Source organism: Pocillopora damicornis, chromosome 1 (assembly GCF_964200805.1).
Source record: "Pocillopora damicornis chromosome 1, jaPocDami1.2, whole genome shotgun sequence".
Classification (NCBI taxonomy): domain Eukaryota; kingdom Metazoa; phylum Cnidaria; class Anthozoa; order Scleractinia; family Pocilloporidae; genus Pocillopora; species Pocillopora damicornis.
The window spans coordinates 27,957,856-27,984,095 of NC_142670.1; the positions used below are offsets into that span (position 1 = coordinate 27,957,856).

The 26,240-nt window shown below is 39.2% G+C and overlaps 2 protein-coding genes, 1 long non-coding RNA gene and 1 pseudogene across 8 annotated transcripts; 1 reads left to right on the plus strand and 3 right to left on the minus strand.

The window, feature by feature from the left end:
* Window positions 1–1,349: 1,349 nt before the first annotated feature.
* On the minus strand, window positions 1,350–26,069 carry LOC149053091 (uncharacterized). The gene is made up of 4 exons (XM_089213379.1): window positions 25,390–26,069; window positions 24,710–25,002; window positions 23,797–24,123; window positions 1,350–1,775 (listed from the first exon to the last, which is right to left on the minus strand). The coding sequence occupies exons 2-4, from the start codon at window positions 24,961–24,963 to the stop codon at window positions 1,535–1,537; spliced, it is 822 nt and encodes a 273-aa protein (XP_089069505.1). The 5' UTR covers window positions 24,964–25,002; window positions 25,390–26,069; the 3' UTR covers window positions 1,350–1,534.
* On the minus strand, window positions 2,463–4,563 carry LOC149053092 (uncharacterized; annotated as a pseudogene).
* LOC149053093 (TNF receptor-associated factor 5-like) lies at window positions 7,535–23,282 on the minus strand. Of its 2 annotated transcripts, none has more exons than XM_089213248.1 (5): window positions 23,218–23,282; window positions 8,903–9,370; window positions 8,603–8,783; window positions 8,321–8,526; window positions 7,535–8,062 (listed from the first exon to the last, which is right to left on the minus strand). In XM_089213248.1, exons 1-5 carry the CDS (start codon window positions 23,253–23,255, stop codon window positions 7,885–7,887), a joined length of 1,071 nt encoding a protein of 356 aa, XP_089069374.1. In that variant the 5' UTR covers window positions 23,256–23,282; the 3' UTR covers window positions 7,535–7,884. The 2 variants fall into 2 exon arrangements, with proteins under 2 accessions (XP_089069374.1, XP_089069366.1); XM_089213240.1 differs by lacking the exon at window positions 23,218–23,282 and adding an exon at window positions 10,711–10,882.
* On the plus strand, window positions 11,278–23,026 carry LOC149053094 (uncharacterized). 5 transcript variants are annotated; one of them, XR_016188836.1, is made up of 4 exons: window positions 11,278–11,568; window positions 14,448–14,483; window positions 20,101–20,158; window positions 20,532–23,026. It is a non-coding gene; the product is annotated as an uncharacterized LOC149053094 (long non-coding RNA). The 5 variants fall into 4 exon arrangements; XR_016188841.1 differs by having other exon boundaries at window positions 11,278–12,410; XR_016188843.1 differs by lacking the exon at window positions 11,278–11,568 and adding an exon at window positions 12,538–12,559.
* Window positions 26,070–26,240: the final 171 nt, after the last annotated feature.

A 26,240-nucleotide genomic window follows, 5' to 3' on the forward strand; every position in this document is an offset into this window, starting at 1 on the left:
AAATGTTAGAATGACGCTCAAATGACACATTTCACTTGTGATTGACAACTGGGGCTTAAGCGCACTAATCAGGAACTCCGGTCGTGGGCGAACGGAGTTTGTAAAATAATAAGGACTTCAGGCAAGCGTTATCTACGCTTCCCCACCCCCACCCCTCTCCTTAGTTTTGACCGTCGACCGCCCCCTTGGTACAAATTTCTTTCTCTCCCCAGCGTTCTGCTGCCATTAAAATCAAGGGTGGTGGCCATAATTTTCGTCAAGAAAATACCGAGCACTCGCTCGCCAAAATTACGTTTACTCTGGCTACAAGAGTCATACCGAAAATGTAACAGTTTGTATAAGGATATTAACGACCTCCCTAAGGAATAAAAAAATACAGTCACTTTCTCAATAAAAATACCCCACTTTACTTTCACAGTGCATTGTGTTGTGGATAATTGTTGTTGCTGCTAGAAATTTCCAGACTGCTGAGTCATGCCGACTTGCATACCGTAGAACTTTCCAGAACATTTCATCAAGTCACGTATTTATTATGTGATACTACTAAAATAGCTCTTAAGAAAGCTTCTGGAATGTTCCAGAACACTTTATGAATATATATGAAGACTCGCTTATGTAGTGGTAATAGTAGTTTTTGCTGTCGGAGCGACGACTGTTTTAAAAGCTTTGGAGGCAGCAGTGAGATTGTGTCAGTGGTGAGGTAGGATATAAATTGTGAGCTTAACGATATCGTTGATTAACGATGAGCAATGTACTGCTTTTGGGAGTCGCTTCTTGTTAAGAACATTACTCACTGTTTATTAAAGTAATAGAGTTTTGCAAGATTGTAGTGTTTTTCTGTCGGTTAGATTAAACCGTATGTTGCAACTAGGCGATTTTGGCGAGTTATCCATATCTAAGTTTACTACTCCTTTTTTTTAATCCTAAGAGCGGTCGTAATTATTCCCAAACAAACTCTTATTTTTTTCGACATGACTCTTATTTCGTAAGATGATCATCCCACAGATTACTACTGATATTTAAATAAAACTTGATCAAAGGATCGGAAGGCCGGATCCTAGTGTGGCCGCTTTATTTTCTTGAATATTTGTTGGTTCTTTTTTTCTTGGTAAAATTAATACAGCAAAGCTTATCCCAGTCATGTTAAATTTCATATCGAGCGTATGAGAAACACCAGCAAGCAACAATGCTTACAGGAAGGATAAACATATTTATATTAATGGATCACTGCTGCCTCCAAAACGTATGGTTCAGCGGAGTATTATAACTAACATTCAATATTCGGAACAGCTTAAATTTATTTGTGGAAAAACTGCAGGAGTTGCAAGGCAGTTGGGAGATGATAACTGCCAAATATATGTATGTCGAGGAAAGCCTAGACAAAAAGCTACAAGCATAACTCTTTGACTTTACCTTACATTATAATCGTCCTTATACTTCAATAAAATATTGGATATTTCACTATAAACACATTGTTTGGTTGAGTTCCGGGGATTTTGGGTTAAAACAACGAACCTCGTTTGAGCGTAGCGATTTACGACATAAGTACAATTTTACTCATCCACATAATATTTTTAAATAAATGAAAAGGCAGATATATGCATTTAAACAGCAGTATCGTAAACAACTGTACTGGAGATCTCGGAATGATGGGCTCTTGACATATCATTGGGGAATTTTCTCTCTCCCTGCCCTGCAGAAAGTGGACACGCAGATCACTCGGGTCTTTAATGCTAACGAACAGACTTCGCTGACGACGTCTGTCACCAAGAAACCTCGAACAAAATAGGGAACAAAAGTTTAGATGAATAACAACTTTTTTCGTAGATTTCCGGAAGAGCGAATTTAGCAAATCACTTAAATATGCATCTTTGCTAGCGGCAAAAAACACCCGTCAAGTTAATTTGGGTTTCTTCTCTGTCGAACTTAATGAAGGAATACTTAAGGAACCTATTTAACTTTACAGTAATGAAGTTTATATTTCTCTGAGAGTTTGAGCTTTATTAAGGTAGGAAGTTAGAATGGATAATTTGGATCACTATTTGTTTCTGGGCAACCGAGCTCGATATCGATTTGTCGTACTCGATTACCATTCCTGCTCGATAAGCAAACGACGTTTGATAATCGAGCTCGATAACTACAAGTCGAGCTCGATTGCTAATCGAGTATGATTACTAATCGAGCTCGATTACTAATCGAGCTCGATTAGTTATCGAGCTCGACAAAATTCGTTTATCGAGCTCGGTTACAGTACAGACGAGAAAGACTGGTGGAGAGTCCAACCTTATGGAGTGCGATGGAGTGTGCAAAAAAACCTCGATACCGACGGCGAAATACTTCATAAATTTTTTAGGAGATTCAGAGACAGGATTCATAGAGAGGATATGAAGTAGGTGGGGAGAATATTGAAAATAAATTCTCCCACGCTGCCGTTTTTGTTTAAGCGATCTTCCACCCTTTTTTTCGCTCGTGTGCGTTCCGGCTTTCTCTACGACAACTTGCATTTAGATATTACTTTGAACTTTTACTGTAACTTTTTAGAGGGTAATTAAAGAAAGGAAAAGACACGCATATGAAGTGGTAAAAAAAAAATGAATATCGTCGCACCTTTTTTCTGACTAATAACAGTGTCATCTATCGACACAACAACATTCGTATCGCACTCTAGTTTTAAAATGTTACTATTTTTTCTCCCTAAGAAAGGATTACGACTGAATCACCAATATTTTGAACTTTTCAATCAAGTTTTATTTTTGAACACTGTGATTGTTGTGCGTTAAATACTTCCAAGATCAAAGCCCCGACCACACTTTCGCAGGTGCTTTGAAAAACGTTATTTTTCTCTCACAATCCAAAAAGAGCTTTGCCTCTATCCATGAAAATGAATAAACTGGTTTTTTTCTTTTTTTTTTTCTTTTTTTTTTGCATTATCATAATTGTCATCTACGGCAAAAAAAAAAGAAATGCAGCTAGATGATGTGTATAGTAAAGCCCTTATCATCCCGTCAAAAAAAGTGTTACAAGAAAAATCAACATCGGGGAATTCGAAAAGGTCGGTTTTCAAAATGAGTTAAAATTCAAGTTGAAATCGCATATTTTAAAAATACGTCGTTTCGTTAGAAAATCTTTCCGGACCAGTGTGGTCAGTAGACCTAACCTATGTAAAACCTATTCAACATAGTCATGGACAGAGCTTAATTGTTTATTTACCTGTCTCTCCCAAAACTGAAAGTAAAAACCGTAGCGTATTTACAAAACCGGATTATCAACTAGATATTGATTGGCTACAACGGCCAAAAAATTCTGCATGGATTGCTGAGCGGTTCCCGCTCTCCTCCGACGCCACATTTGCTCGTCGAGGTAGGACTGCAAGTCTTCCCTCCTTATCCTCCGGCGTGTTTTCTGGCCCAATTTTAAACTGTTCCAGCAGGATTCGATTTCTTGGGTGTCAACCCCATAGTGACTGGGTCAACGAAGTTGAGTCGGTGGACAATCATTTGATGTGCACTTATGTTGTTAATTCTTTGGTCCGTCTGCCGGTAGGAGGCCAAGTCATCCGAGTGCACTTCGGTCCCAGGGAGAACACACCTTGAAATGATGGGATGGAGGGTGGCCATATCTCGTCTTTCCACTTCATCGAAGTAGCTTTTTGCAGGTAAATGTTGTGTCGTGACAATCCCAAAAACCCATGTGTACCTTTGTGCACGTCTTCCCCAGTTGTTCTGAAATAATGAAAAAATATATATATTTCAGATGGATGATTTTTGTCCCATTAATATTTTGCTTTAGGCTTTATCCCAGCTATGTGTAATTATCATTCACCTGTATGAAATAATTTTGATATTAAAGCGCCCTGAGTGCTTTTTGTTGTCACATTCCCACCAACTTCTGCTTGCGAACCACATGTTCCAGAAAATTAAGGAACAGTAAGGTTATGAAAATATTTATATTTCAAAAATATTGAAATGATTGGAGGCGAACATTTGCCTAGTATATACTATATCAGTAATATAATATGGCACAAAAAGGTGATTTTTTTAAACTCATTTATTCCTGCTATAAATGGTTGCCATAATTTTTGTGTGCCAATAGTGGGCAAGTTGCTCGGAGGCGATTAGCAAAGGATGTTCAAAGTTTGAGTGCAGGCCGAGTGCAGGCGATCTACGACGCTATTTCCCGTGTTAGTATATACTTGAAAAAATAGTGATTTTTAGCTTTGATTAGTGGTTGAATTTACTCTCGTCGCATCTTACACCAGTCCAAAGGGCGTGATTGGCCTGTCCTGAAGGTTTCTTGGGTAGCCATCCTGTAAGCGCCTACTAATTTTCTTATCAAGCTTGTATTTAAATCCAGGTACCTGGAAATTCGTCGCTGGGAGTCCTCAGCAGAGAAGAAATAAACCTTCTGCAGGAGTTTGCCAAGTGGCACTCTGGGGAACTCCTCGAAATAACTGTTTGATCTCACACTTCTTCTTTTTATGCATCCTCAGCAGCGCCTGTACAGTATTGTTAAGGAAAGACCCTTTATCGTTTTTGAACAAATTAAAATGGCCGGTTTAAGCATTCTTCTCCACTGAATATATAGACGCATATAGATGCGACTTTTATGGTGGATGCTCTTGCTTCTAGAAGTTTTGAATTAACATCAAAGAGGTCTTCTACATCGAATGGGAAAAGTGCGCTCTAAAACACCTTAAGTACGTCGATAATTATTATTGTAACCCACGGTACTTTTAGTGTTGTTTTGAGGTTTTTTTTTCTTAAGTCGGTGTATTTATCACGTAGCAGTCAAGTGAAAATCCAAATTGTGCTATGAACACTTGCAACTTATATGACAGTTTTATGTAGCGGCATGCAGACGCATGTAAAAGTTGTTACTATATAAGTTGAAAAGGAGATAGATTAAAGGACGTTTGTGCCAATGCACACGCCCAATGAAAGAGGGACTAAAGCTAGTAATCGATAGCAAGTTCCCTTATAGGTTATCTCCGAAAAGCGCCTTTTCCCCGTTGTTGTTCTTCAATTAAATACGAAATACATTTATGTCAGCCCCGCGCGTTAAGATGGTAGCTGCGTTAAAAAAAAAAAAAGAAAAAAAAAAAAAAAAGATGACGTTTATTTAAAATTGACCGTGCCCACTAAAAAGGAGAAGTTGCAATATTTGTGCGCACAAACTAAAAATAATTCATTATAATTGAAATGGAAATGCGAATTTTGGGCATATACTCAGTTCTTTAAGCGGAGAGGAATTGTACAAAATAATTACTTTACTATCTCGTGCGGTAAAAAAACGATACCTTCGTTCACAATTTAAAGCCTGCCATCTTTGGATAACGCCTTCATTTTAATCTCTTCAACAGGCCAAGGTGATTACCGAATTAGTCCCATTTTAAGTGTGGGTTGGATTTTTATGGAGTTTAAACGATGACGCGTTAACTTCGTGCCGTTGCAACAGTGTTCGGCAACCGGCCTACCGGCGTTGACTGAGGTTGAACTTTCAAAAAGAAATAATAAATGAACAACAGTAATAAAAAGATGTACCAAATAGTGGAGGGTTCCAATGGGGTGATGGCTGGTAAGTTTAAAGGATAAAATTGTGGCCACTTTACGGCTAACGGTTAGGTTTTTTTCCCTTACGGTGGTTACCAAAAGTATTTTTACTATTAACGTTTTTGACGACTACCGTTTAAAACTTTATCGTGAGGCCTTGCTCTAAAGCTGCATACTGACGTAAGGACTTATTATTTTCTTCTCCTTGTTGGAGTCTAGTCAGCTAGCAATAGCGAGAAACGGGTCTAAATTTCGATGATTTTGTGAGTTTCTTATTTTGTAATTGACTACATCACACTTATGCGAAGTATCTTTTTTTCACACGGTTGTTTAGAACAAATGAATAAAACCCCTTAGGGTGACCTCATCGTTAACAAAAGCAATTAAATTATTGCTAAGCGCAAGGTAAAACAGCCTATTGTTTAAACTTGCGACTTCCTCATCAGTGCCTTTTGTAAGGTAAGTGTGACTTTTTTTTCATCCTTTGTTATAATGGAGAAGTATGTTTGCCGTCGTCATAACAGACCAGAAACAAAGGGGGTAAGTTTCTAAAGAAACTCTGGTGCTGCGTCAGTGGGGGTAACCAGGTGATTTGATAATATTAACTAAGTTGAAATTGTAAATTGGCCACCTAAAAAGTTAAAAAGCTGACGTTTCGAGCCTTAGCTCTTCATCAGACTAATGAAGGGCTAACGCTCGAAACGTCAGCTTTTGAACTCTTTACGGTGGCCAATTTATAATTTCAACTTAGTTGATATTACCAGAAACAGAACAGTTTGTAATTACATTGATAACGACGATTACTAACAATTTAGGTCTATTCATAAAAACATTGGGTTGTTATGTACTCCCATGTAGGATAGAAGATATATTTGTATCTGGTGTAAATATTATCTGCGTGTGCTGGGCTAGCTTTTTGTATTTCCAATGGTAGAAAATTTATCCGATCAAATCTGTTGAACTCACCGATCATTTTTTTCTTAATTAATAACAAGTTGTGAGGAAACAAAGTCTTTGTTTATTGAGTAACAACAATTGGCGCTAACCGCACGGCTCCTAAAATACAACAACGCTCAGTAAATTAAGGCATTTCATGTAACATCTGTATGGATAAGGATAAATGGGTTGATCTCACCAACCTTCCTTCCTAATTAAAAAAGAGTTATGAAGAAACAAAGTCTTTGTTTATTGATTCACCGCAATAAGCACTTATCGTATGGCCCCCAAAATACAATAACGCGCAATAGATTGAGGCGGTTTTTTTTATAACATCCGTTTACAGGATTTTTCAGCTATGATTCACTTACATAGGAAAGTAAACTGAGGTTAACGAATGTGTAGTTATATTCTCTCCAATGCTAGAGGCGACACGTGTTGGAATAAAGGAGAAACTACAACAATACGTCTTTCTTTGTGCTGCCCACTAGTCTTCGTTAAGGAAAAAACTATTTTGAATTCATGTTATGCAGGGCAGGGTTTTTATTCGTTTTACTTTGTTTTTTTTTATGTTTTTTTATGTTTTTTTTTTTTTTTAACAAATTCAAATTCGTGTCAGACTGGGTTGGTGCGAGGCTGCGTGTCGGCTTTTATTTGGTGTGGGATGCCTTTGATCTGTAACCAAACCGTTAGACCGTCTGCGACAGTGGGACAAGGGTGTTCAGATAACGGGGAAAAATGCATTTGTCAAATCATTTATTATCACGTGAAACACAGCGCAGCAAACGAACAAATCGAGCTTACTCATACTGAAGAGGGGGAAATTGACGAGTGTGTTTCCCATAATTCTTAAAAAAACATATTTGACTTAAAAAACCTAAACATTTTTGTATCGCTTTCAATATTTGTCCTCGTAGCTATCTTTCCTTCCATAACGTTTTTATCTTAAACATTTTTCCTGTAAGTGTACTTCTGTTTCCCAGAGGTATTTTTCAAATGTAAATAACTAAACTAAACTGGAGGTTGACTGAAAACTCAAAAGTTAGTTAGCTTCCAGACTCTTTATTTTTTCAATTCCTCACTCGTTACTAACCCTAAAATACAACAACGCTTTGACATCACCGGCACGCTTCTATCTTAACAACTGCGTGAAGAGATCTTTTCTAGTTAAGTAATGTGCCAGATAAGTGCTAAGAGAGGTATTACATACAGCAAAAAAAGCGGAAGATCTCAATGAGAAAGTACTGAAAATGTTTTCCATTCAAAAATACTTCTTAAATTTTATGGTTAGTTTGTTCTGTGCTTATCATATTGCCTTTTCTTCTAGTGCATAAACGATTTCCATTTTTTGCGTTATCATTTGCGACCTCGATACCTCTCCTAGCTAATAAATGGAAAATTACTTGTCTTCTTGTAAAAGATAATATGTCAAGACAAACTTGACAATCATAATATCTTCTGGGTCCATGTGATCCAGTTCACAGCGCGGGATATTTGCTGCTACTTCCCCCTCCTTTATCTCCTTCGCCGGGAAAGGGAAAACCTTCTCCTCGCAGGAATCAGGCATCAATACTATTCTGTAGACATAAAGCGTAAAGTCATTAATGATTTGTGGTGAATCATGATAAAGTTGATTTTCTTTTTAACAGTTTTTAGGTTCGGAGACATGGTTTTAGATTTCCTAACTCCTGTATGGAAAAATTACGATATTGATGGTCGTTGTAAAATACGCCAGCTAAATGCAAGTACTTTGGCTTATCAGCAGCGATCATTTATCCTCTGTACTGCGTTCCAGAGCGAGAATCTATCCTTAATTACAAAGATGAGTCCCTAACCTCGTTCCTACTACCACTGCCGTCACTGCGGACACCAGTTCCAAGGAAAGTCCTGCAAATCGTATATGCGCCCTCCACCTGTTCCCATTCGGGCACCTGTACTCAGTGCTGAATAGGTGTGACCCCTTCACGTTATTCCATTTCTCTCCCCTCCAGCGGAAGGAGAACACTCCTCTTTCTTCCAAAATCCATCTCGGTTTGGCTCTCTGAAATGAAACCGAATGTTCAGTTCATGTTCATGTGATATCTTTTCTCATTATTTTTATAATTCTAGCGTCTCACCTTGAAATGCATTAGGCCCCGCAGACGCTGGACCTCCCCTTCCTGCAGAACACTGTGGGTGGCGGCTGCATTTGTCGAGTGCTGTGGCATGTTCTTCTGCTTTATTATGGCAGTGCAGCCAGTCACCGCACAGCGGACCGCTCTTTCTGAGCACTCGCTTAAGTGCAGTGTTAAGTGGAGCCTGCAAAATAATCAAAATAAGGACCAAGGATGAGCTGGCTAGTGAAACTTTTGGATATTTTGTTGGCCTTAAATAACCATTTGACTGTTGATTTCTTAATTAAACCGACAATATCTTACCGTGGAAGGCTTGTTCCGCAGCTTAGTGGGCACAGTACCCTCTTATTTGAGCAAAGGGAAGCAGTATGCTCCTCGAAAGATTCCCTGGTAATTTTTCTACCGCATTGCTGGCAAGGGAGTTTGTGCTTTGCACATTGCGCAGTGTGTGCTGCCATCCTCTCCCTTGCCACCATCTCTCCACAGCCATCATTGGCACACGCCGTTTGAAATTTTCCACACCTTTTCAAGTGCTGCTCGTGCTCGTGAAATTTTCCTTTCCATAGACAGCCGCTCTTATTACACTTGACATTAAAGTCTCCAATGATATCGTCGAGTGCGACATTGACGTGGAGGGTAACGTCTGTTCCGATCGGTGCTTTACAAAGTGGGCATTTGGGGAAAGTCTCAATGCCTATGAGTGTCGCGAGGCAGTGTCGACAGCCCGAATGCCCACATGCCAGAGTGACAGGCTTAACCATTGTCGATAGGCTTCAAAGTAAAAGATAATCAAGAGAGTTTAGTACATTTCCTTACAAAACTAGTATTGATAAGTCAAGTAATTCCTTCAAAGAGGCCCCTGCTAGCAAGGAATTCAGTTCAAACAGCTACAATTGTAAAAGTTGTCGAAGGAAAGTGGAATTTAACCATGGAACAATGATTCATAACTCAGAGTCAAAACAAACGCAGAACGTAAATCTGTTATTTGACAAATTACTATTTCGTCTAATTGGTCAAATTCCTGAGGGATGAGCAACATTTCTCTCCTCTCAGAAAGACAACTGCTGAAGTATAAACTATTTAGTACAGCTCGATCACAGAAGTAAGCAAGTGTGCGTTAATGATTTTCCTAGCGTTAATATTTAAACATCTCGTCCTTTTGCCAAAAGAAAATTACAATTTCGCTTATGATCTCTTTTCCCAGGAAATGCGAATATAGTTCCACAGTTAAAAAGAACTTCTGCCTTATGAATGCTCTGAATGCTGGCGGTCGTTCTCCTTAAATGTCAGGTTAAGCCTTGCTTTATTGCAGATTTTCACCTGACATCTTCAAGCTGGGTTTGGAAACAGTTTTGTCCTTTAAGACGCGAGAGAGCAAGATAGTGAGTCTGAGTCCAGTAAGCTTCTTTGAACACAAACTTTAATCACTTGAGAGGCAGGTTACCTTTAGAGCTAACGAAACAACAACAACGCGATAGCGAGTCCCTTATTGAAAATATGTTTTTTTCTTCTTCGTGTAACCCGAGAACTGACACGTGAGTAGTCCCAAGTGATTACATAACAGTTGAGAGTTACATAAGAAAGAAAAAGCAAACGTTGATGTCCGGAAGGTTTTTTTTGCATATCATAACAGAAACCAGCGTAATTTGAAGTTCAGAGTTATGGTGGATGCTTGGCATACAGCTCTGCGTTGTCGAAAAATATAGACTTATCTGTCGACTTTTGAGCCTTTTTAGGAAATTAAGTGTTAGAAAATGTGCTTTCGTACATGTTTGTTGTTTCAGTTTAGATAATCAGTGGGCTAGATAGCCAAGTAAATTCCAGATTTTTTGCACTATTTTTCAGCGGAAATGTTGGTGAACCAAAGATACACCCACGACAATTGCGACTCGATATTAGGCTCTGTAAATTTGCGCAAAACATTTCGACGAATATCTTAAGTTTGGGAAAACAAAGAGACCTAAAAATTAAAAAAGTTCTTCCTTAACCTATCTCCTATGACATTTAAATTTCTTAACTACTCCACTGAAGATCTCTCTCTCTCGATGGGTGACAGCGAAAACGATCAGTTGCTGAAAGATAAAAATCATCACAAAACAAAAAAGACTTACCATACAGAACAGTTGAATAGCGCTCCGGGAGGAGAAGTAAACTCAAAATGCTCATTAGACATAGCGAATCTGGCAATGAATAAAGCAGCGAAGTGATCTAATCCAAGCAAAGTTTGCTTTTAGTGAAAGAACCAAGACTAACTGATAAGTAAACGATGTTTATAACCTTGTGAACCTCTATGGGAAATGTGTATTTCCTGGACAATTTGACACGTATTCATCAATAACAATTGATACTGATCTGGCAACAATCGATCCGCGAAATGACAGTTACCCAGGGTCAAGTTCCCTGTTCAAACAATCAAGTTTCCATTCTGCATGTGCGAGTGTGTGTGTGTGTGTATGTGTGTGTGGACATCATTTCCTGGAAAAGGGTAACTTGCCCGTTTCATGGAATTAAAGAACAACTAAACGAATAAAAGGGTGCGCTTAGCGGCATTTGCGGCAAACGATCCTAATATTGTTTAACTATCAATATAAATGTCCCGTAGCGACAGGCCTAGGTGACATGGGTGTGCCACGAAACAAAAGCCTTTTATTAATACGTATACACGTCGGTCAGTTTCATTTTCGGCGTGGTTTCGCGTCATCCTTGGGAATATTAGTGCAGCAAGGAGTTAAGCATTTTAGATTAAGTGTTTAACTCCACGAGATGAACCATAGCAAGCGCGCTTTCCAAAGAACTGTTGTCTTTTTGGATAAACGGCACAGAAGCGTGCCAAACAAGACTGAGCTGGGCAGGCTCGCTACCGCCAAGCGGATTTCTGATATATCGTTTACAAAGAACGACAGCTCTTCCCAAATCGGAGACTTACTGGTGAGAGCATTTCCTCCCCTTACAGGAAAAGACCTTAGCAGGTAAGTGCTGCTGCCTTCATAATCTGTATCGTAGGGTAGAAAATGGTTTCAGAGAAAAGAGTGAAAAGTACCGTAATAAAAGCAGCGAAATGCCGAAAAGGGGCAAGATTGGATGTAAACGTGGATGAGAGAAAACTAAGGTTGCTAAAATCTTCCTTTAGATGTCTTGCAACATTGAGAAGCTGTCGCCAGTAGACAGGATAAGCATCGGACATAAAAAACATTTAAACAGTTTGCTTACCCGTTTAAAAAAAAAAAGCTATCCGTTTAAAGTTCCACGGAAAGCTTTGGACTGTTTGCCTAACATTCTGTAATAGGCAGTTCGAAGTATCAATCTTGCGTTCGCTCGATACTCGCCGGTTCTTGAAATACAGAAAGACCGTATCTTATTTTGGTTTTATCTTTTGTGTGATCATAGTAAGCGAGTTTCCGTCGCATCCTTTGACAAACAAGTTAAATCGGCTACTCTCTTTCCGTTTATATCATCTTGATTCATCATTCTTGGTTTTATTGACAATCATTTTAACGGCCCCGCTTGGTGCGTGACACCGATTCGACCTTTTATTTGCATTGGAACTTCATTGCGTTATTTGACCTTGAAAGGTCTCGGCTTCAGACAAGGTGGCGGCATTGCATATGCAAATTTGTTTCGCGAAACTTCCGAACAGGAAGAAATGAAGTTCATTTTCAATACTAATAAGAATAAACAAAGGAGAAGATTATGAGTTTCTCGCGGTAGCCGTTCAGGATATTCAGCAGCGAAACTATTCTCAGTAAATTGCGCTTATTTCATGAATGTCACACGAAAGCGGCAGTAATTAACCCAGAAATAAAATGCGCAAGTATATATATGTTATTTGCCGGCTGGGAGGTCCGTATGGTGAAAAACTGTGACCGAGGTCTTGAAAATACTGCCCGAGGCCGTAGGCCGAGGGCAGCATTTTCAAGACCGAGGTCACAGTTTTTCACCATACGGACCGACCCTTAGCCGGTAAATAACATATTTATTGTTTTTAAACTTGACGAAATTCTTTCCGATAGAACCCGAATGACTTATGGCCGTAAATACGGCAATATCTTCCATAAACTGAACAATTTTTGAGTGAGTAAATGGTAGTTAAAATAGAGGTGATGTAAATTTAAGAGAGATTCCTCAGCGAAACATTTTCATTTCCGTAACGATAAAGGTGATTTAAAAGGCTTCCAAACAAACTTTGAAACATTATTTTTACAAGTATCTGTCACAATCTGACACCTGTCAATTAGAGAGCGCACAAGAAAAAAAAAAATCGTAGGAACATTTGAAAACCAACAGAACTAGTTTGGCAAGGACTGTCACGACAATGTTTTCTTAAAAATCAGTTAATGATCTAACGGAAAGTATTATTTACTCTCATCGACCATTCATTCATGTACGAAGATTTACCTCTGTTCATTAAGTAAACGGCGAGGAAAGTAATTGTGAGTAAATTCAATTTTTTTATTTTGAAGTTGTGGGAGTTTGCTCGTTTGTTTGCTGTAATGGCGTGTTTAACTCTGATCTTTCCTTCACAAAAACTAAATTCGAACGGCACACTCCAACGAGACACAAGGGAATTTAATGCAGCCTTTTCTCAATTCCTTCAATTTCTGTTGTGCAATTTAAGGTACAAATGTCCAAATTGAACGGAATTGGAAAGACTCACCAGGAGCGTATATTTGTTGTAGAACTTAAATTAAAACTTCGCTCGCTTTTTTTTTACTATGAACAAATTGCTCGAGAAAATTCAGATATTAAATGAATGAAAGTTCCATCGTTCAGTTTAACTGTAACCAAATACCTCACATTTCAACTTTCTGGGTACTTTTTGTGAACGATTAAAATTAATTGCAGACGGTTTTTAAGCCGCTTGTCAACCAACGTAATGACACTATTGTTTATACAAATTCATTCTGAAACCAATATTATTCTGTCAACCAAAGTGATTTGATAGAGAGAAAAGAGAGGATTCATAAGTTATTTATCGGCTTGAGGTAGTGACCGACGTGTTTGCTTAAAAATACTGCCCAGCCGGAAAACGAGGTATATTTATGAAAAATGACAACGAAAGTTGTGATGTACTCGGCGACTCAAGAAAGCGTTACCGTGGCCCGTGGGCAGAGATAGGAAAATACTGACCGGGTAAAGAACCAATCAGATTGCAAGATTCGTTACCGTGCCCTCTGAAAAAACAATAAATGCTAGTTATTACTTTTCAAATTATCATGCTCAATATTTTCGCTTTAAAGGATAATTATCCGTTGTCACTCTGAAAGTTTTTCCGCAGAAGATCTCGCCAGCTCAACCACAGCCGTTAAACATTAATTTTAAGCTCATCGTTTGTCAATTTTGGTCAACCGTTTCTCGGTTTAAGCTATCCGTTTTTGGACTTTGGTCAACTGTTTAACGTTTCGGGCTGACCGTTTTTATTTTTGGTCAACCGTTTAACAGTGTGAGCCATCCGTTTTTGAACTTTGGTCAACCGTTTAACGTTTCGTGCTATCCGTTTTTATTTTTGGTCAACGGTTTGAAGACCTAAGCTATCCGTTTTTGGACTTTGGTCAACCGTTTAAATTTTTTGCCATCCGGTTAAGCGGTTATGGCATCGGTTTAAACGCTCGAGTTAACCGTTTACTATCCGTTTACAACCGTTTTTCGAGACCGTTTAACGGAAAAGCGTTAGTGTCCGTTTTCCCGTGGAGGGTCACATTTAACTCTTACTTATGTAAATTCTCTAAAATTATTAAACACTTAAAAACAGCGTGAGCTGCGGTAGCATAATAAGTTATTTTATGTGTCTTCGTGACAGACACTTTCATTGCTATGGTCTAATTTGTTTTTTTTTTTGACAAATTTTCAGAACACTGAAGAGATGACTAACTTGGAGCAGTCACTGGTAGGTGCAAAAGTCATAAATTAAAAAATAGAGGTTTAATTCTCGATTTCAGATCTGAACCCTTTAACTCCAGAGATCTGATTACGAATTCTCCCCTCTCGTTGCTACACATTTCCTTGTAAACCACTTGTGAGAATTTGGTGTTTTTAAATCAACATAACAACATCTACCTGATAAGTTTAGGTATTCTCATTACTTGTTAGCTAGATCATGAAGGAATATTATAGGGAGAAGTTAGAGGTTAATCACTCCTGGGAGTTAAAGAGTTAAATAATGACCTCTGTTTTTATTTGTAACTGTACTTATTTTAACATTGATCTGGTATCCTTACAATATTCCCCTTTCGTAATACCTCCAGGGCCACTGTTGACCAGCTCTTCGTGAGAAGTGTCCAGTTGGACCTGGTATCCTTAAATCATTCCCCTTCGTAATCCCTCCGGGGCCACTGTTGACCAGCTCTTCGTGAGAAGTGTCCAGTTGGACCTGGTATCCTTAGATTATTCCCCGTCATAATCCCTCCGGGCCACTGTTGACCAGCTCTTCGTGAGAAGTGTCCAGTTGGACCTGGTATCCTTAGATCACTCCCCTTTGTAATCCCTCCGGGGCCACTGTTGACCAGCTCTTCGTGAGAAGTGTCCAGTGCGACCTGGTATCCTTAGATCATTCCCCTCTGGTATCCTTAGATCATTCCCCTTTGTAATCCCTCCGGGGCCACTGTTGACCAGCTCTTCGTGAGAAGTGTCCAGTTGGACCTGGTATCCTTAGATCATTCCCCTTTGTAATCCCTCCGGGGCCACTGTTGACCAGCTCTTCGTGAGAAGTGTCCAGTTGGACCTGGTATCCTTAGATTATTCCCCTTCGTAATCCCTCCGGGCCACTGTTGACCAGCTCTTCGTGAGAAGTGTCCAGTTGGACCTGGTATCCTTAGATCACTCCCCTTTGTAATCCCTCCGGGGCCACTGTTGACCAGCTCTTCGTGAGAAGTGTCCAGTGCGACCTGGTATCCTTAGATCATTCCCCTCTGGTATCCTTAGATCATTCCCCTTTGTAATCCCTCCGGGGCCACTGTTGACCAGCTCTTCGTGAGAAGTGTCCAGTTGGACCTGGTATCCTTAGATCATTCCCCTTTGTAATCCCTCCGGGGCCACTGTTGACCAGCTCTTCGTGAGAAGTGTCCAGTTGGACCTGGTATCCTTAGATTATTCCCCTTCGTAATCCCTCCGGGCCACTGTTGACCAGCTCTTCGTGAGAAGTGTCCAGTTGGACCTGGTATCCTTAGATCACTCCCCTTTGTAATCCCTCCGGGGCCACTGTTGACCAGCTCTTCGTGAGAAGTGTCCAGTGCGACCTGGTATCCTTAGATCATTCCCCTCTGGTATCCTTAGATCATTCCCCTTTGTAATCCCTCCGGGGCCACTGTTGACCAGCTCTTCGTGAGAAGTGTCCAGTTGGACCTGGTATCCTTAGATCATTCCCCTTCGTAATCCCTCCGGGGCCACTGTTGACCAGCTCTTCGTGAGAAGTGTCCAGTTGGACCTGGTATCCTTAGATCACTCCCCTTTGTAATCCCTCCGGGGCCACTGTTGACCAGCTCTTCGTGAGAAGTGTCCAGTGCGACCTGGTATCCTTAGATCATTCCCCTTTGTAATCCCTCCGGGGCCACTGTTGACCAGCTCTTCGTGAGAAGTGTCCAGTTGGACCTGGTATCCTTAGATCATTCCCCTTTGTAATCCCTCCGGGGCCACTGTTGACCAGCTCTTCGTGAGAAGTGTCCAGTTGGACCTGGTATCCTTAGATTATTCCCCTTCGTAATCCCTCCGGGCCACTGTTGACCAGCTCTTCGTGAGAAGTGTCCAGTTGGACCTGGTATCCTTAGATCACTCCCCTTTGTAATCCCTCCGGGGCCACTGTTGACCAGCTCTTCGTGAGAAGTGTCCAGTGCGACCTGGTATCCTTAGATCATTCCCCTCTGGTATCCTTAGATCATTCCCCTTTGTAATCCCTCCGGGGCCACTGTTGACCAGCTCTTCGTGAGAAGTGTCCAGTTGGACCTGGTATCCTTAGATCATTCCCCTTCGTAATCCCTCCGGGGCCACTGTTGACCAGCTCTTCGTGAGAAGTGTCCAGTTGGACCTGGTATCCTTAGATCATTCCCCTTGGTAATCCCTCCGGGGCCACTGTTGACCAGCTCTTCGTGAGAAGTGTCCAGTTGGACCTGGTATCCTTAGATCATTCCCCTTCGTAATCCCTCCGGGCCACTGTTGACCAGCTCTTCGTGAGAAGTGTCCAGTTGGACCTGGTATCCTTAGATCACTCCCCTTTGTAATCCCTCCGGGGCCACTGTTGACCAGCTCTTCGTGAGAAGTGTCCAGTTGGACCCGGTATCCTTAGATCATTCCCCTTTGTAATCCCTCCGGGGCCACTGTTGACCAGCTCTTCGTGAGAAGTGTCCAGTTGGACCTGGTATCCTTAGATCATTTCCCTTCGTAATCCCTCCGGGCCACTGTTGACCAGCTCTTCGTGAGAAGTGTCCAGTTGGACCTGGTATCCTTAGATCATTTCCCTTTGTAATCCCTCCGGGCCACTGTTGACCAGCTCTTCGTGAGAAGTGTCCAGTTGGACCTGGTATCCTTAGATCATTCCCCTTTGTAATCCCTCTGGGCCACTGTTGACCAGCTCTTCGTGAGAAGTGTCCAGTTGGACCTGGTATCCTTAGATCATTACCCTTTGTAATCCCCCGGGGCCACTGTTGACCAGCTCTTCGTGAGAAGTGTCCAGTGCGACCTGGTATCCTTAGATATCCTGGTATACTTTGACCAGGCTCTTCTTATGTATTCTTAATTTTTTTTTTCAAAATGCAGCTAGACAGTAAGCTCTATACGTTGTCCCCTTACCCTTCTCCTCATCCCAAAAAACTGTTATGAAGTATCCCCTAACCTTAACTCTAACCTGATGTTTTTAATTTGTGGTTAATATTAATACTTCATCGGATACTTCATGACAAATGTCATTTTTTGCTATGGTTATTCCCTACAATGTAAAGCTTTTTTCCTGATGAATTGCCCCACCCCCCAGCCTTCCTTGTCCCCTTAGTCCACTTTTGTATTCTGCAGTGTGCTTTATTATTTTTATTTTTTGTTCATTATAATGATGGTCATAACTCATTCGTCAGACATAAATTTGAAAAGTAATTTGGGTTTGTTAGCTGTGAGATTTCTTCACTGTTCCAGGATTAAAAAAGTTAAGAATCAAATGATTTATGACTCCATTTCTTATGGGTCCTTTTAATCTTCCTGGGTGTGTTGCAGCTGGCCTTTCAACTTGTTCTCTAGTTATTGATAAAAGCAAGAAGGACATCATTTGTGGAGTTATCTTCCTCTCCAGAGTTGATGGAATCATTGTCATTCTCATTGTTACTATTTGTATGGCTTTCACTTTGCTCTACTTATCTTCAGCTATGTTGGGGTTTTCACTGTCTTGCAAGGATTGTTTACATGTTAAATCTCTTTCCTTCAGTTGTGTTTGCAAACCAGGGCCTTCAGGATTCATTTGGAAAAGCCAATACCTTGCAAAAACCTCCACTGTGTAGTTCTTAGTGTTGTAGATATGTTAGTCAAGTCAATGTTTCTTGAGGCACTTTACCCCCTCTTGCAAAATTCTTTACCTTTGTACATTCTTTAAACCAATCTTTCCCAGCATAATCAGGGAGACTTTTTCCTGTGTTTTTGTGGTGGTTTCTTTTTTGTTCTCCTTTGGCTGCTCTGCTCTTTTCTTCTTATTGAACTGCATCACCTTGATATGCTGGAGGTTATCAACCACACATGTTGCCTTCATGATCCCTTGCTTTTCAATTTTGAGGCAAGGATAACAATTTCCTCACTTCTTGCAGAGCAGATGAAGTGTGTCGAGTTCAGGATGTTAAATGCAACACAGGATACAGACACTTGGAGAGAGAAGCCAAAGTTATTAAAGCAGATTCAAGAAATCTGCGAAGACACCACATCAGAAAGAGAAGAAGTAATAAAGAAAACTATCGAAAATCAAAAGGAAAAAGAAAAGGTTCGAAATCGACATGTTATTAGAACAAAGTAATTGAGGCGGAAACCTGCTGGGTAATAATCTTCCAATATGTTTACTGCACCCTCCTTGCCTTGCTGTCCCTGAAAGAGAGTAGATGTTGAGAGTTTTTTGCTTGCTGTTTGGTCAAGATGTGACATACCTCGCACAGCTCTTGTGAAGATATCATTTCAGTTATGCCAAGAAAGCAGAACTACCACAAATATCAGGCAAGAACTTAGCAATAAAGTCAAGATGTGACATACCTCGCACAGCTCTTATGAAGATACCATTTCAGTAATGCCAAGAGGGTCGAACTACCTCAAACCTCAAGAAGTCAGAGATTAAGAGTACTCCTTCATGTATCCTGAAGAGTATGACATAGATGAGAAGTACAAAAGCAACTCTCACAGATACACAACAGTGAGGAAGAGCTTGACAATGCTAAAGATGAGGGATATTGCGCACATCTAACCCGATAAAATGTCTTTTAATAAGAGTACCTAGCTTTGAAAATTGTTGTGATGAAAACAGCCATATAAGTGCAGAACACATATTACTAAGCTGACAAAAGCATATAGTACATGTAGTGTTATCTAAACAGTACAAAATCCATGTAAAATCCACAATTGCTAAGATACTTTAAAAATTGTTGGGAAAACAGTACAAAATCCATGTAAAATCCACAATTGCTAAGATACTTTAAAAATTGTTGGGATGAAAAGTCATGCAAATGCAGAGGATGTATAATTATATGAGCAGAAGCATGTTTCTATACTTTTTGTTTGTTTCTGAACATGTAGATATATCAAAATAGTATGAAATCATGTAAACTCTACAATTACTGAGATACTTTGAAAATTGTTGGGATGGAAACAGTCATGCATATACTTTTTGTTTATTTTTGAACATGTAGTGTTATCTAAATAGTGTAAAATCATGTAAACTCTACAATTACTGAGATACTTTGAAAATTGTTGGGATGGAAACAGTCATGCATATACTTTTTGTTTATTTTTGAACATGTAGTGTTATCTAAATAGTGTAAAATCATGTAAACTCTACAGTTACTCGGATACTTTGAAAATTGTTGGGATGGAAACAGTCATGCATATACTTTTTGTTTATTTTTGAACATTTAGTGTTATCTAAATAGTGTAAAATCATGTAAACTCTACAGTTACTCAGATACTTTGAAAATTGTTGGGATGGAAACTGTCATGTATATACTTTTTGTTGATTTTTGAACATGTAGTTTCACATAAATAGGATACAAAACTCTACAATTACTGAGATATTTAGTGTGACCTCCCTCCTTCCAACATTTGATTTAGGGGGATGGTTCCCCCTCAAAGCCATTATTTTTCTGTAGACTTGTCTCGGACCCAACCCCTCCCACCTCCTCAACCCTAAGGAGTCCAAATTGTATGAAAGTGTTCATAAATGGGCCATTAGATTATTTAAACTCTCTGGATAATACTTCCCAGCGGCACCTACACGAGGGTGATATGCCACTCATCCCATGAGTGGCATACTACCCTCTGCCTATGTTTCATTGCAGGTGTCATTCAAAGGAAACTACCCCTCAGATGAAAAGGAACTCTCAGAGACAATGAAAGGTAAACACAAAAGTAAATAGATTATGATGACCAATGTTAACACCACCAACTTCATAATTAGTCTTAATAACTCTTACTCATAATAACTCTTCTTCTTTATCAAACTTCCTTGTGCAATGTTTGTGCCATGATGAAGCACAGTGAGGTACCTGTTTCTTCCAGTGAATTACCAAAAACATTTAAATTGTTTGTTAATTTTATTTGAGGGTACATCCCAAAATATTTCCAACAAGCCCCTTAGTTTGTTATTTTTATCATCAGTTGTTAGTATCTACACATGACCAACCCTCATTTTTGACTTTATTCCAGTGAGCACATTACAACATTCAACTAATCTCTCATTTTTTCACCTTTTTTCACATGGAAACAAAAGATGATGACCATGAAAATAAAGATAAAGGAGCCAGGATGGAGAAAAAAAAGAGAAAGGACCAAAGATCTCACAGGGATCGAAAGGGAAAGAGAAAAAGGGAAGATGCCAAACACTAGAAATAAGTTGTGTACCATCACTCGTGATCAGTACTACCAGTAAACTTGATCATACCGAGACAAAGGCAGATCCAAAATTACTACTAAATTCATTTTATATGTACCTCACCTAACCATAAGTTCACAAGTGTAAGCCATTAAATGATATTCTATTATAATTTAAGGGTTTTTTTTTTGTTTGATATACTGGCTATGTGTAAAGGTACACAACTTTATTCTCCACCTTTTCATTTCAAGTAGTATATAGAAATAGATAACATGTACAGTGGAAACTTGATTTAATAGAGTGCCAAGGGGCTGGAGACATTGGTTGGCTATATTTAGGGTTTGTTATATCGAGGTTCTGTGGCATTAATATTACTGTAACTTTAGCTGGGCTGAAACAGAAGTATTGTTTGTCATATCAAGAACTTCGTTGTATAGAGGTTCGTTAAATCAAGGTTCCACTGTACCATTAACTTACTATTTCCTACTTAACCCTTTAATCCCTAAGAGTGACTAGAATCTAATTTCTCCTGACAATATCATCCTTCAATCACACATAAGGTCATGAGAGTCTAGGAAATGATCACCAACTGGAGAAGTTCTTAATTATTAAACAAACTCTCCTTGTCAGCACCTGTGTAAATGTGTAAGTACAGTATGGAGAGTGTGCATACTGATGTTAGAGTGTAGAGGGTTAATGTTGAATGAACACAACACAGCCTACAGTACAACAATGTCTACATTCATTCAGAAACTGCACTGTTAATCCTTTACACCCTAACATCAGGAGGGGATATTCTCAATACCAGTCTTTATACATTTCCCAAGTGTTAACAACAAAAATTAGTTTAACAATCAAGAGTGTCTTAAGCTGGTGAACATTTCCTTTGTTTTTGTTACCTGAATGTGTAATTCAGGGGTGATGTTGTAAGGAGAAGTTTGATGCTAGTCACTCATAGGGGTCAAATGATTAATCATAGCCCTTAAGTTTTTTAAGAAAGTTATTCCCTATAAAGTTGTGTTCATTCAGTTCAGTTAAGATCCATTACACAATGCCTCTGTTATATTTAGGCAGTAAGTATGTTGACTGAGTCCAGAATCTTAACCCTTTGACTCCCAAGATCTGATTGTTAATTCTCCTTTCTAGCTGCTGCATATTTCCTTGTGTATTAGTTACAAGAATTTGGTGTTTTGATCAAGATGACAACTTCTACCTGATAAGTTTGAGTATTCTCATCACCTGTTTGCTAAATGATGTATAAGTGTTATTAATAGGGAGAAGTTACATGTCAATCACTTCTGGGAGTTAAAAAGTTATCAATAAGGCTGCAAGGATTTTCTGCTAAGATCTTGACTAAAGGATCATCACTATCTCTTACAAAGAAAAAAAAATTGAAATACTTAAGAGGTTGTCTCTCTTATTTCCACCCGGTCAATTTTATGTCAAAAATAATTTTCCCTGATATATAGGGTCAGAATATGTTAAAGTTTGCCTTTTCAAATATATGGAGAGGGAAATTCTAACTTTCTTAGCAAACTAGAAAGGTTGTTAAGGGATCTGATATAAATGTCGTGGCTTAACTATGCGAATCAAATATTTTACAATGTTACAAAATATGCGTATTATTCAATTTCCGAGATGTTGTGATAGTCCCTACCAACTGGTGAAATAATTATGGCCCTTAATGCAGTCAGAAAATTATTTCAAATCAAACCAAATCTAACTTAGTTCTTTCCTAAGTATAGTCTTTCTGTTGACAGAGTTTAAGGTGAAATTGGCAGGGTGGAAATGAGAGAGATGGCCTCTTAAGCCGTAAAGATCTGCTTCTGGATGCCTCAGAAATCCTTGTTAGTTGTCAGTGTAGATGGGCTATATGTCACCAAGGCTACATTTTAATAGTGAGACAACTCAACATTTTGCAACTCGCTAAGGCCAAAGGAACATCCAGTGACAGACAAAAATCCTCATGTTTACAAGCAATTAAGTACTTTTCCCAAGCTGCAAGCCTAAATATTCAGCTGAGTGTTTTGTCATTAGGAATGAGAGTTTGAAAAACACAGTTTAGTACCCATATTACTTTGCTCAGAAGTATTACCTCCAGCTCGAGGTTTTCGAGATACAAGTTTGCTTTAAAAGGTTGCTACTTTTGGTTAGTTCGGTAAGAAGGAAAGGAATTGCGTTGCACAGTGGTTGAATGGTTTATAAAATCTTGCTCTAAACCAGAAGTTGTTTTATTTGTTTTTAAAAAAGTATACATATATCACTGAACGTTCATCTAAAAGTGACACAAGTTTATCTAAAAGTGACACAAGTATTCCCCTGCGTAGTTAACCATAGAAATTTTACATTTTACAATAAACTAAGGATTACCAAAAGTTTGTTCTTGTCTGTATTAAGTCCCATTCCAGCGAAGTTTAAGTTTAAGTTTAAGTTTATCCTTCTATACCCGAAATGACTACACCTGACCTGGGGTTTTCGTGCTTTGGGAAAATTTCTGTTTCCAATACATTTGCTCCCACTTCCTTTTACACCTTCCCTTTTAATGCTATCTCTGAAACTTAACGAAAACTTACGAAATACTCACCTAATGACCAAGGTTCTTGCAACATCACTACCTGCCATCGTCCTCCTCAATCAGTGTTTGACTCTTTCCCGGTCTTTCTCGTTAGTACTGTAACCGAGCTCGATTACTAATCGAGCTCGATTAGTTATCGAGCTCGATAACTAATCGAGCTCGATTAGTAATCGTACTCGATTAGCAATCGAGCTCGACTTGTAGTTATCGAGCTCGATTATCAAACGTCGTTTGCTTATCGAGCAGGAATGGTAATCGAGTACGACAAATCGATATCGAGCTCGGTTGCCCAGAAACAAATATTGATCCGATAATTTGAATGTGTGGCAGACTTGTGATCTTAAGATCGAGGGCCATTGCCGCTTTCTCAACCCTTCTTTTAGTCGCTGTTTAGTCGCAGATCAATCTCTACGTTTTTTGATTAAGAGGAGAAAATTCCAATAATTTGCGCTTACTGCACCATTTCATTATTACTATTGGTCAATATAGCATGCCTGAGAGGCAGAGTCACAATGCCTTTTCACGTTATTTTACAAATGAGCGGGTGATGATGATGGACCGATAAAACGTAACAGGGCTGGTCCTTACATTAAGACGATGTCCTCTGCATTTCCCGCCCCATGCACTTCAAATCCATTTGAAAGAAAAACATATGTCTCATCGCCGATCGACAGAGGTTTCTGCGAGGTTTCTTCTCTACGTAAAGTTACAAAACATCTTGAGGATACATAGTTATCCACTCCATATCTTAAATGCTGCGGGAAACAAAACAACTTCAGCAAGTATGTCGAGGGTACTGTATCCTTGCATAAGAAAGCTAAAAACCCAACGTGTCGTTTCATGATCCTCTCGTATAGGAGCGAGGCATATTTCTGTTGAATGTTGGCGGACGTCTTCATCAACCAGGGCCAAAACCTGAAAGAGAATGGCAGAAAACTACACGTCATGAACCAAAAAATACACGTTTTAAGATACATCTACACTTATTAGAAAGCGTGTTGGCCTCTTGAGAAGAAACTTTTTCAGTGAGAACTTTTAATTTTAAAACCAGTTTGAATAACTTAGAGAAGCTCCAGGGATTCACCCAATGCTGAGAGAGGAGAAGGAGGGGGTGTAGGACGAGTGCAGGGGGGGATGGTTCTTTTACTCACAAGTAGGTGTACCTCACGTTGGTACATATGAGGAGCGGTTGTTGCAATAAAATTGGCGTAAAGCATCTTTGTTTTTCAACTTCCTCAGAATTTTTACTGGATGCTTCCTATTTTTTAAGTCACTCGCCAGTGGAATCAAAATATCTCAAAAACCAGGCGTATGATGTACTTTGAGTACATTGATTAATCGATCGATGTTACTTTTCAGTGCTCTTTTGCACTCATTATCACATTCAAACCCATAGCATAAGAACTGACGAAATTTGGAGTTTCAAAACTAATGGTTTACTTCAAGAAATATAAAAAAAAGTGTCAACAGCTGGCAAAATCGGTCTACATCTTTATCTTACCGGCCGAAAGTTTTGACTTGGAACGTCACTATTCCATTTCTTAGGACTACAGGCATATCCAAATGATCTGTGATATCCGTCCATTCTTGTGATTCCTCTCTCGAATTGAAATGTAGTATCTTCACTTGACCTGAATGCAGCTCCGCTGGCTCTATTTCACCGTCTGTGAGTGCCAACGGGAGGCTGATTTTCGCTGGCACTGACAGCTTCACATCGTGTGAGCACGAAATGTGAAGAATCGGACCAACAAACATTCCATCCGCATCGTGATCAATAGTTGGCGCCTCTTGCACCTCAAATTAAGAGCCAAAACAATGACATCAGAAATTTATGTTAACCCAAGGTACTCTTGTTAGCTACCAGTAGTTATCCAAATAAAATTTGGGCCATTAAATAGATACATTCTTTTCTCAGCTGAAATCTATGCTCTCTGAACATACTGACATGTTGTTTTTCATAAAATCCGTTATCGACTGTAATTTAGATCAGAGCATTTGATTTTATATCAATTTAACACCCTCTTGGCGTGTTTTTCTTCTCATCACTAATAAATTCTTATGAAATAAATGATAGATATTGTATTAATGATATTAATGATAACAATAAAGGTGAAAATGAATTTTATCATTATCATCATCATCTTACTTATTTCTTACAAATGCAACATAGGGTATAAATACCTTAAGAGTTAAAAAAAAGTCTCTATCGGTAGGCAAAGAACTCCATGGAATTGCAACACTAACATTTGGATAGTCTGGCAGTGGACAGATAAACTCAGAGGTCTCAGACGTAAGCTTAGGAAAGACAAAAGACTTGAGGCGCCAGACTGCTGCAAACGTGGAAAACCACGTTTTTGAGCAAGCAGCTTCAGCGAAAGGGCACGTCCAAATGGGAACGGTTGGATTTACTATAACATAATAATATTATTAGTAATGCTAAAATAGATATTATTGGTTACGGCTATTACTTCAATCTTTGTCACAGAGCGGGAAGTCTGAGGTAAAGATACTGTTAATAACATTCCTGCAAGTGTAATTCGTTTTAATTATTACTTAGTCCCTATTAACCAAGCTGGAGGTCTGTATGGGAGAATCCCATGCTGCCATTCTAATCCATTCCTAGTTTTGCCCGAGAACACACCACCTTGAAACTATAAATGTCGATCTGGAGTTAAGTGCACGAACCACTAAGCCGGCTCCTCATCTCCCTTAAATGACCCTAACTAGGAATTGAGAAATTAGCAAGAAGTATATGGAATGATACTTGTGTATGGATCTCATCGGTAAAATTTATTATTTCAGTACCTGACGAAAGCCAAACGTTTTTTGTCTCCAAATCCTCCCACTCGTTGTATTCGGAGTCAATCAACTGCTTGATAACGTTTCGTTGAGTTAATATTAAAGACAGAGGTAATAGAATGTTTTTCAATACTTTTTCAGCAAAAAACTGAGGTAATTACAACAGCCAATGGTAGTTTACTTGAACAGCGCAATGAACCAATATTAAGCAGTTAGGACTAAGCGCAAAAGAA